The 12392-nt window shown below is 36.9% G+C and overlaps 1 protein-coding gene across 1 annotated transcript; it reads right to left on the bottom strand.

Moving 5' to 3' along the window:
- Positions 1-548: 548 nt before the first annotated feature.
- LOC110729376 (disease resistance RPP8-like protein 3) lies at positions 549-9938 on the bottom strand. Its single transcript, XM_021909109.1, has 5 exons — positions 8284-9938; positions 7907-8126; positions 2259-3284; positions 2044-2183; positions 549-1691 (listed from the first exon to the last, which is right to left on the bottom strand). The coding sequence occupies exons 1-5, from the start codon at positions 9936-9938 to the stop codon at positions 1307-1309; spliced, it is 3426 nt and encodes a 1141-aa protein (XP_021764801.1). The 3' UTR covers positions 549-1306.
- Between the last annotated feature and the right edge of the window lie 2454 nt (positions 9939-12392).

Raw genomic sequence — 12392 nt, 5'->3', positions numbered from 1 at the left:
TAGTAATGCTCCCACCATTTAATGATGAATGATGATATAGGCTGACAATTTACTATGAATGATTATAGGTTTTTTTTTAAAAAAAAAATAAAAGATTAGGGTGGTGGCATTATCCTAATCGATTCTCATATAACGAAGCAAATGACAGATTTATAAAGCTATGTTTAGTTCACTTTATATAAGTACCTTATTACTTATTTTAGAACAAATCAAGAATAATAAGTTCAAGTGATTTTTATACTCCACAAGTTGTCAATTCCCTACTATAACTACCAAAAAATAAAATCCACTATACTCAGTTTATTTTGTCTATTTTATCTTACTTGAACTTATCCTTATTTGAATCTTACTACATTTGCAAGCATGTCAAAAATTCTATCACTTGGAACTTAATACGACCTTAATTCTTTGAAATGAGTCGAACAAATGTGGATTTACTATACTCATCCTCAAACTTCAGGGTAATTCAACACTTTGCAGTCTGCACATGTATCTACAATCCAACCCTTTATAATTAACCTAATGGCATATATTTTTTAATGCAGAAACGGAACGATTATATTGCATCAACGAGTACGAAGAACCCTTGTGGCAAAAGTAGTTTATGTTACAAGCAAAAGTCACACCATAAATGGCATGAATGGACCAAGCAATATGTTGTCCAGCCGACTATAATTAAGAAAAGGCAAACTGTACAAGAAGGAAATGAACTAAGATAGTGCATTAAGTAGACATATAAAAGCATAATCTGAAGACGAAAACATTTCCCATAGCAGCAGATATCAGTTTGGGGCAGCAAACTCACTGGAAATTTGATTCGGCAGGAGGGCCGAAGTGGTACACCCTTTGTTCAACCTGACTTCTTCCTATATTAGCTAGGCGGTGAGCGATTCCGATCCATTATTGGCATCTCTTTTGGCATGAAGGAGAGTAACACACCAATCTCTTTCTAGTAAGCCACTCACATCACGAATGATGTTTGTTGCCAGATCATTATCCCATGTAAGCAACCAGATTCAGCAGCATATGCCTTAGGGCCTCAGCATCTGTTTCATTCAAGCTCCAAGAATGAATTTGATGTTCTGTTCCCAAGCAGCAAGTAGACCCTCCCTAATTGTAATAAGCAGCACCCATAGTCTTGAACTTGACAGATCATAAGAGGGGTTAATTCACAATTATATTGACTAAACATCATCACCCTCCAAAATTGGCCTAATAGAAAGGAAAAATAGAGCCAGAGAAAGGTAACCAAGACCAAGCTAAGGGTATAATCAGTTAAAAGCTCATAGCTTTTCTTCGGTCCAGTCTAGACCGATTTTTGAACAGCCCTAATAACAACACCTCGAATTTCGAACCCAGACTCGATACCTGCCAGCCTGAAGTATAGTGTTTGGTCAAAACTTGCTGAGGATGTCATAAATTCACCAACAACAAGTTCAATCCATACATCTTTTTGCTTGTCAACCAACATGAGTTCCTCTGCATGGGATGTTCCAGGAGCATAGGAAAAATAAGATCTAGCAGCTTTCAGACACCTTTCGGATGCTGAGAGAGGCACTTTTATCACAAATGCAATTTCATAAGTGATTTCTGGCGAGAGATTTCCAGCGTCAAATTCCCCTCCCACATAGAAACACTTGTTACTGAAAGGTGCTGATTTCAATTTTCCCACTGTTATCAATGCTCCCTCGCTGCAGCACAGATATTAATCCAAATAAGAACATGCATCAAGGACTTAATACATTGTAATTAATTAAACAAGAAAGACTAAATCTACGGCATATTAAGGTTTCTCTTGAATTGTGAATTTTCTATAGAGACAAGCACAAACTATTGTCCGCACTCTGTACAATAGGTAACTCATATTAACTATTAGGTAATAGTTTGCACTTAAATGTACTAAAAGATCCAAAGAAACCATCAATTTTAACAGATTATACATTATGATTACTCTTAATTGATCTTGCAGTAAGGCGACAAATGATATACATGAATACATCTCACAGCAACACAACAAATGATATACAAACTGTTAGCCTATACCTTTCTTCTATTTGGCTCCATTCCCAGCAATTATCCAAGGAAATATCCTTAAATGGGTGACACTCAGCCAAAGATAGGCATGGGGCGTACAACATGAAGCTGTTATAGTAGATGTCATTTCCCTTCACGACCCAGTATTTCTGCATAGTCAAAATCATAGGTCAAATTGAGAATTTAGAAAATCAGACAGATATAGAAATGACTGGTGAACTAGCCTGTGTTTTATTACTCAAAAAACCTCCAGCAATGAGCTGCTCGTAGAGCTTGCTGATAGAGGAAAAGTCAACAGGAGTGTCAGATTGTTCAATGATGGCTTCAAAGTTATGAGGCAGCCTAAGGCTTTGTCTTGACCATCCACATTCTTCTGCTTTTTGGACAAACTCCTGCGGCACTCCGAAACACTCGAGTTGCTGAAGGGTGGTAACAAACGGCAAGCCAAGGGGAAACATGTGTAGCATACCACACTTGATAATCACCAACTTCTTAAGACAAGGCAGCGCGCCTGTCTGTACTTCCCATATGTTCAATTTTGGGAGACTCGCCAAATAGAGTTCTTCAAGCATAGGAAATGAGTCATCTTTGCAGGAAAACACAGTGCCCAGGAAGGAATTGGTAAGTTTCAGGAGCTTCAGATGGGGCAAGGCTCCAGCGGCCACCATGGGGTCTTCATTTTCTAGATTGCTATCCTTCAACTCTAATATTACAAGGTTCGGTGGCAATATGAAAGACAATCTGTTCACCTGTAGCTTTCCAACCAATACCAGTTTATGTAGGTATTGGTTGTGAGAGAAGATTGGATTAGCAAGCTGTAAGGCTACACCATCACTCCACTCACAGTGAAATGTATGGAGTCGACCAGATGTCAGGCTTGGGCAATTGAAGGCAGCCTTCAGATCCTTCTCGGTAGTCACAATCACCTTCAACTTTTTCAAACTTGTGCTTAGTTTTGGTACCTCTCTTGCAAACCAATCGCTCCCTCCATTACATCTCACACCCCACAAAATTTGCAGGTTTGACATACAACTCAGCTGCAACTGTTCTAATCTCAAAGGAGAATGAACAGGCAAGAATAGATGCCTAAGTTGAACAAACTTCCCAAATATATTTGGAATAATTATAGGTACGCTGTTATCAGAGTCAATGTTCCTGTAGTCTAAAGTCAATAACTTCCTCAAATTCCCTATAGAATTGGGAAGCTTTGTTATATTTGAAGCACGAATTCCAAGGTATCTTAGAGCACTCTCAATGGTGAGAGTTTTTTTAGCTCATGAACATTTTTTGTGAGGAAAAAAAATGCTCACAACTCACAATGGTGAGTAAAATGAAAAATAGGTAAAAATGCTCATGAGCATTTATTAAAAAGCTCAAAAGTTGAGCATTTTTTGCCATGAACAGTGTTGCAAGTGGGCCCCACACGCGTCAGAAAAATAAAAAAAAAAGCTGACTCTAACATCAAAACGACGCGTTTTGATGAAGCTGCCTCAAAGGCGCGCCTCAAAACGCGTCGTTTTGAGTATCAGAAAAAAAAAAAAAAAAAAAAAGGGGAAGCTGACGCGTGCAGTTCGCTGGCGAATGAGGACGCGACACGTGGCAGCTGGCAGCAAGACAACCAATCAGAAAATACTAGCCGTTTCACAACGGTTATTTATGTATTTCCCATTTTCAGAAAAATATATTTTGTAAAAAAAAAAAAAAAATTACCAACGGTCATAAAATTAAATTCTCTATAAATAGACATGCATTTTGATATATTTTGATACAATTTCAAAAACACCTTAAAATCCTCCAAATTTTAATTTTCTTAAAAGTATTTTAATTTTGTAGAAGAATATTGCTATTGCAATTCATCCATATTGAGGTAAAAAAAAAATTATTTAATTTTTAAAATCAGTTAAATATAAGTAGTATATTATATGTGATTTTTTTTAAAAAAAAAAAATATTTTAGGCTATGTAATTATATTTGCAATATGTAATTATTAAGAAAGTTGTTTATATTTTGTCCATAAATTTCTGAATTTGTTGTTGCAATTAATTAATGGTAAATTTTTGTTGCTATATATAAATGTATTAACTTAATAAAATTAGTATATATGTGATTTTATTGAAAAAAAAAATTATAGGCCACGAAATTATATTGCATTATGTACATGTTCTTAAAGTGTTGCAAGTATTGGTTAATTATTTTCTTTAACATGTACCTGTAGTTATGTGTTAAAATTTGTATATATGTTATTTTGTATGGCATGTAATGTTATTGCATTATGCAATTGAAGAAAGTTGTTGATATTTTTTTTGGATTTGTTATCATTTTAATTTGTTTTTTGAGTAAATGTTTGTAACGATATTGATCTTTTGTTTTTTGGTGCAGAATATTTTAATGGATCCAAACAACCCAAATTTCCGTCAACAACTTTCGGGTTTTAGTGATGATTTCCTAACTAATCCCGAGTTTCAGTTGTTCTTGCAAAGAATGGGCAATATGTCGACGCAACCACCTCCACTGCATCAGACACCCACTGAGGTTCCCCAACAAAACCCTGCTAATGAAGATCGTACACCTGAAACTGATCTTGGTAGTAACACACTATTCGATGAGAGCGAAGAGGAAAGCGTACCAGAGACGCCGCAGTATCCTCCTCCACCAGTGCGCTTGTTGGAACCCAACCAAGTTCCTGCACGAGCTACCCGTATTTGGTCTGTGGCGGAAGATGAAGCTCTGATTGGGTTATACTTGCAGATTAGCGAGGATGCTATTAAAAGTACAAGCCAAAAAGCAACTACCCTATGGCGCAATGTACACGCAGCATACCAAACTTTGCATACGCAGAAGCCGCATATAATTCCGCCAAGGCCTATTAAGAGTCTCACGTCGCACTGGAGAAGGTTGGCAGCGGACACACTGCAATGGATATCTTGCTATGATGAGGCAGGTAGACTTCCGGAGGGAGGGAGTGGTTACAATGAAGCTGATCGTATGAAAAGTGCGGCGAAGCTTTTTCATGTCGCCCAAGGTCGCAATTTCACTTTTCCTCACGCAATTGAAATGCTTAACAAGGATCCAAAGTGGAGACCGAAGGTGAGATGGTCAATGTCCTTGAAGGAAAGAAAAGTCGCTTGTGATGCCGAGGAAGAAGGTAGTGCTGGAAGTGGGAAGAGGTCCAGAGATGATGTAGAGGATGAAACCCCTACGGATGGTTTTTCATCTGGCGGTTTACAACAACCTGAGGGTGTCAAGAAGGCAAAGGCGAAGCGTAAGGGGAAAGCAGTAGCAACAGAAAGTAGTTCGTCTGAGCTTAGCGAACGAATGAAGGAATTCGCTACAATTCGCGAGAGGGAGGCCATTCTGAAGGAAGAGAGGATCAAAATTGAAAAAGACAAGGAACAGAGGAAAAGGGAGGAACTTGACATTCATAAGATGAAAACCTGGTTTGATATGGTGCAAGCTCTGAAGAATTCGCCTACGCCACTCACTCCCGAAGAAGAGTCGTACAAGAATTTTTTACTGGGTAAATTACAAGGCCTTTAAGCATGTTTGGTTTTAGTCTTTTATTTATTAAGCGCAATTTAGTCTTTTATTTTTAAGTTGTATTAGTTGTGTGGTTAATCTCAATGTAAGATGTACACTTGTATTCTGATTTTCCAATATTGAATGACAAGTTGTTTAACAAGTTGATTTAAGTTTCCATACCGACATAATTACAATAAATCTTCGTCATTGTGTAGTCACATTTTTCTGATTTCACTTTATCAGAATGCTTTACCTTTGTGTCATTGATACCGACATAATTACAATAAATCTTTGTCATTGTGTAGTCACATTTTTCTGATTTCACTTTATCAGAATGCTTTAACTTTGTGTCATTGATACCGACATTATTGCACTCAAGACTTGTCACTGTCAACTAGCATAGTATACCTATTCCGTGGTTGAAAGTTTAATTCCTGTACTTGGTGTGGTCAATCAGATTTGTAACCACATATTCATTTGATATTTTTGCTATATATAGTAGACATGGCACATATCCACAACCACACCCCTTCATCAAATAACAATAGTAATACGAGATGTATTCTAGATCATCATCAAGCTCAAGTTCAAGCTCATCTTCTTCAAATACTGAAGAATATGACCAACTTGTTGATGAACTCTTCACATACCAACCCCCATCTGTCCTCATGCCCCAAACACAATCCCAACACTCTTCAAAAAAACCTAGAGGGGGTACGAATAGAAGAGATAGGGAAATTGGACATGCCAGGTTGTTTAATGATTACTTTTCCGATAATCCCGTGTACAACACCACCCAATTTAGAAGAAGATTTCGTATGCAACGACCTTTGTTTGTACGTATAATGAACAAGGTCGTTGAAGGTGATGTGTACTTCCAGCAGCGTAGGGATGCAGCTGGAAGGTTAGGTTTATCACCTCTGCAAAAGTGTACAGCAGCGATAAGAATGTTAGGCTACGGCATGGCTGCGGACGCCGTGGATGAATACGTTCGGATCAGTGAGTCAACTGCTCGAGTTGCTCTTCAACGTTTTTGTACCAGGGTCATTAATCAGTTCGGAACCGAGTACATGCGAAACCCTACAACTGCTGAATTGGCCAGAATTATGCATCAAAATGAACTGCGTGGATTTCCAGGCATGATAGGCAGCATTGATTGCATGCATTGGGAATGGAAGAACTGTCCAACGGCATGGAAAGCGCAGTACGCCGGTAGGAACAAGAAAGCAACGCTAATACTGGAAGCCGTTGCAGATCAGGATTTATGGATATGGCATTCCTTCTTTGGGATTCCTGGATCTTGTAATGACCTAAATGTCTTATACCGTTCCCCAGTGTTCGATGAGGTTCTGCATGGTCGAGCTCCTCCGGTAAATTTTACCGTTAACGGCCATGAATACAACATGGCATATTACTTAGCCGACGGTATTTATCCGAAGTGGGCAACTTTTGTTCAGGGTATCACAACCCCTCAACTTCAAAAAGATAAATTGTTCGCTGACCACCAGGCTGCTTCTCGAAAAGACGTTGAAAGAGCATTCGGTGTTTTGCAAGCTCGATTTGCAATAATACAAAAACCGTCACTGGCGTACGATGAGGACATACTGCGAGACATAATGAAAGCATGTATCATTATGCACAACATGATTGTTGAAGATGAGCGCCACAACTACACTCGAGCCGAAGTTCTAAGAGCCTTCTACGAAGAAGATCAACAAGAATCAACACCAGCATCAACATCTACAACGCCACCGTTTGAATTCAACGTAGGCCGACCTACCAACTTTGACTTCAACGCATTTCTACAGCGAAAAGCTTCCCTCCGTGACAGAGAAATTCATCTATCTCTGAAACGTGATTTAGTCGAACATATTTGGCAACGATACGGGCCCCGTAATTAGGGAGAAATTAGACGATGTAGTTGTTGTGTTTTTTTTATTTCCTAAGTTTAATTGCGCATGACGTTGCAAATTAATTGTTCTCTAATATTGTACCGCTTTTAAAATAAATAAAAAATTATGAGCTTTTTTTTACAATTATTTATAATAACATAAATAATTTTACGATAAATTTTAACGATAAAAAAGAAAAAAATAAAAAAAATAAGTTACACATAATTAAACTAGTTTTTATTTATTTGGAGTAATGTTAAAATATAAATGAAATAAATAAATAAAGAAGTGTTGTGTAGGAGAGAGAAAGTTATGGTGGGGTATTGAAAAAGTAAGAGAGAGATAGTGGTGGGTGAGCATTTTTTTTGCTCACCATTGGGAGAGGAAATATGAAAAAAATTTGCCCATGAGCAAAATTGATTTGTTGAGAGAGAGAGTGGGTGAGCATTTTTTTTGCTCACCATTGAGAGTGGTCTTAAGTGAATAAAGCTTCCAATTTGTGAAGGTAAGGTACCAGAGGCAGTCTTAATACCCCACAGATTCAACAACCTCAACAACTTAAAATTCTGATGGACAATTCTCAGATCTAATGCCTTGGAAGCGTAAGTATTGTGCAAGCTACTAGATTTTGTCAACAAAACAAGTGACCTCAAATTTGAATCTTGTGTGGGGAAAGTGATGCTGGAGAATTAAGGAAAATAGAGTGTCATTAATTTGCACAAGAATCAAGAAGATAAAGGGAGCCATTAAGACAATAATTCATCCATTTCTAAATATGTTATAAATTATATGAAGTTTGACATGCAAGTAAGATGCGTCTATTGATCTCCCAAGTTACCTGGAATGAAGAGCAGCTCTACGTGGTTGGATTTTCAGCAAAGACGCATGAATGGCATCCTGATCACTGCTACCAGCGGTATAAACTTGAAGAAAACTCTCTTCCTTGGATTTTTTGATACAAAGATCACGCAATAGATCATGCAAGTGAAATGCCTTTATGGCACCCTTAAAGTTGGTTGGCACTACCTGAATCATGAACCGGTGGCTCAACTCCTCTAAACATTGTAGTGCTACATCTTCTTGGGACATCTCTTGATTAGGTGTGCCAACAAGACCTTCAGCTATCCACATCCGAGTAAGCATCCCAGCTGCAATTTGGCAGTCTTCTGGAAATACACCAAGATAAAGAAAGCAAGGCTTCAAATCATATGGTAGGTCTTCATAACTCAAAGCTAGCAAATCCTGTACGCTTGTGCATGTGTCTGTATAGGTACCCTCCATCACTCGTGAACGTACAGTGTCACTCACCTGCTGCCACTCTCCTATGCTTTCTCTTGTGTTCAAAATTCCAGCTAGTGCTACTATAGCCAAGGGAAGTCCACCACATTTCTTCAGCATTTCTTTGCCAAGTCTCTCAAAACTTTCTGTGCTGCAACTTTTGTGCCGACTAAGGGCAAGCTTATTTAGCAAGTCCCAACCTTCCTCCTCACTTAAAGGACGTGGCTTGCGGACGTATAAATTTTGCTGAATGTTTTGATGAGACTGAATGATTTTCTGATTGCGAGTTGTGATGATAATCTTGCTGCCGCTATTTATACTTCCCCATGGAAGGGCAGGAAGTAATTGCTCTAGAGCCTCTTTCCTCCATACATCATCCAGGACGACCAAGTATAGATTCTCTTTCAAAATGTTGTAGAGCTTATCCATCAGCTCCTCCACATTCAATTTGGCATGAAGCTCAGACGTCTCCTTCGTCCTTCGGACCGGACCACCCACTTTCCTCAGAATTTCGGATAGAACATGACGGGTGTCCCATTCTTGAGAAATGGATACCCATGCCATACAGTTCATGAAGCACTTTTGGGTACATGGATGATTGTAAAGCTTCCTGGCCAAGGTAGTTTTCCCGCAGCCACCCATTCCTACAATGGATAGAACTTTTATGTGGCTGTTCCTCTCACCTATAAGTACTTCTAACAACAGTTTTTGCATGTCCTTCTCCAAGCCAACAACAAACTCAAAGTTATCATAGTAGTAGCTTCGACGCTCTGGCCTCCTATGATGGAGTCGTCTAAAACCTTCTACTTCATGGATCTTTCTTAGTCCATAATTATTCAACTTTTCAATGGTGTTCTTCACTTTTTCTCGTGTCTCATATATATGCTTCCCAACTTCATACATCTTTGGGGCACTACGCATGAAGCAAGCAAATCTAAAGATCCAGCTCTCTTCAGACTTGGCTTGTGCATTAAGGACATACATGTCAATCACATCCTCAGCATCATATGCAAGCTTTGTAATTTGTCGTATAAGAACACAAATGAGTTCTTCCTTTTCATGCTTTTTATCAGCATCTTGGAGGTATTGCTGCATTTCTTCAAGCTCTTGCTGAAGGCCCCGTACTTGATCTGCCACATCGAATAATATATTGGCTTCCTGAATCAATATAGAGCCAATCCACTTGACAGATGATGCAACAATGGATTCTGCCATGCTTTGTTTTTCTGTTGATTTCAAAGAAATGAGTCAACATTTAAAGATAGTCAATTCTAACTTACAAGGTATTCCTAATTATCAAAGCTTTCAGCTTTATGCAAAGCATTTTTCTTAATAATATATGTACTACTACCTAATCAAAGCGGAGTCAGAAATATTTCCCTTACTATATGAGTTACTGGTTATTAGTACAGAGGATGATTCTCTCAAGTTATTACAAATAAAGGTCAAGACAATTAGAAATTTCATTAGACAGAGTAACAGGAACAACTAGCATCAGATTGAAACAATAAGATAGTGTCATCAACTTAGGAGTAGTGTATAATATACAATAAACAACAACAATCGGTGTATAATACAATAAACAGCAACAATCGGTGTATAATATACAATAAACAACTAACAAATGTGCGTTACAATTGTAAAATATAAGGAAATTTGATGGACATGGAAATCCAAGCAATTCAAGAAAAGCAATGTATAATAATATGAATTATGAATACAACATATGTAAAAGGAGACTTACACGCGAAAACTTGGTAGAACAGGTTGATTCTTTAGTTTGCAAGTGTTCACCACAGAATGAAGGCATGAACTCATACTATTGTAGATTTGTAGTAATCAAAGTCTACCAGAGGCCCAGCGAGTCAACCTCACTTTTACTTTTCTATCTAGCTAGAATAATAAATGGGATGACTAAATTTACAAAATTGAACCGCGGGGAGAAGATGGGAGATCTTCTAGGTGCTTTAGGACTCTAAAGGAAGAAATAAAAAGATTTAAAATCCTACGGGTTGGACAACCCTAGGCGGAGACGTAGGCATATTTGCCGAACTTCGTAAAAATATCGTTGTGCTTTGTCTCATCTTTATTTGCTTTACTTTACACGTTTTTATTTCTGTTTTAATTCGCAATTTATAATCTGCTTTATTTACAAAGTTTAATTTTAAGTTTTCGAATTGAATCTCAAAGTCTTGACGCTGAAAAGTGAATCAGTTTATTCCGCCTTGAAATTGATCTCAAGACCTTGAGATTTATACTCACGAAAATTTGTCATACTCTATTCAACCCCCCCTTCTAGAGTATATTTATTGTTTATTCTGTTAGCCTATTGATCCTTCAGAAGTGTTTACATATTTTGATTATTTAAAATGATCGGAATATTTGGTGGAAGGGGTAGTATATATATATTGGAATTTTATTTTAATAGGTAGTTATTAATGTATTTATTTAAAAATAATAATAATAATAATAATAATAATAATAATAATAATAATAGTAGGTTTGATAGAATTTGAGGATTTGCAATTAAAAAATTGTCAAAAATAATACGACTTTTGCTCGATATTGTAAAAATAAAATAACTTTTTAATTAACTATCCCAAAATAATATGACATTTGTGGGCCATCTACTTTAAATAGAATAAAAAAAAACAATAACATGTTGGATAGAAACCAATCATGCTAAAGATATTAATGTCACCAAAGAACCCACTCTTGCAAAAACTAAAAACAAATGCACCCCATCTTGGTCCAATATGTATATGTCACCAAAGACTCAGTTTTATAAAATATAAAACAACAAATGCTCACCAATTTGGTCTGTCACTGCTTATTGGTTTAATTATTTCCTACACTTCAAATTTCGTAATATCATCCAATGGTGTTTGTATGTATAAGCAATTACTAAATCACATTTCTACCCAAATTACTTACAACATTTTGAACTTATAGAAATCAACCATACTAAAGATATGAATGCCTCAAAGCATATGATATTATTTTGTTATACATAGACAAACAAACAAAGGTTTATTTAACCATAGCTTTTATCGTTAGTTTTTGATAGCCATTAATCGTGCGAGGAATTTTAGTGAAAAAGCTGAAAGGGTAAAATAATTATGATTAGCTTTATAATTAATAATAATCATGCATTCACAAAATATGTTAATTAAGAATGATTAATATGAATTTGATTATTTCCAATCTGTACTATAACTGCTCACCTGCTTAGGCTATTTCGGTTCGGTTCGGTTCAAATCATGCTAACGAACTGAAGCTGATTAAGAGTCCCGGTTAAGACTTGTTATGCGGGGGTGGGGGCGGGAAAGGGTGGCTAAGGCTGGTGGGGGAGGAGATGGTGGTTTTTTTTAATTATTTTTAAAATAATTAAGTGTTAATTAATAACTAATAATCATAATAATCTTTTCATTAAAAATATTATAGTTTAAACTTATTTTTGATCAATCACGTAGTGACACATGTACATTAAATTGTTAAAAACCCTAAATTATTGTTAACTAAGCAACTAAAGTTCCAAAACGATTGCTGACTAAACATTCCTAGTTCCTAAACTATTGCGGACTATGCTTAGTCCCTAAACTACTTGGCCTGAAAACACGAACAATGGTGGTTGAGGAATCAAAAGTGCACATTAAAAATTAAGGGATC

The sequence above is a fragment of the Chenopodium quinoa genome, unplaced genomic scaffold (genome assembly GCF_001683475.1).
Source record: "Chenopodium quinoa cultivar QQ74 unplaced genomic scaffold, ASM168347v1, whole genome shotgun sequence".
Classification (NCBI taxonomy): domain Eukaryota; kingdom Viridiplantae; phylum Streptophyta; class Magnoliopsida; order Caryophyllales; family Amaranthaceae; genus Chenopodium; species Chenopodium quinoa.
Note: the sequence above shows the minus strand (reverse complement) of the source record. Positions and strands in the feature narration are given on the sequence as shown.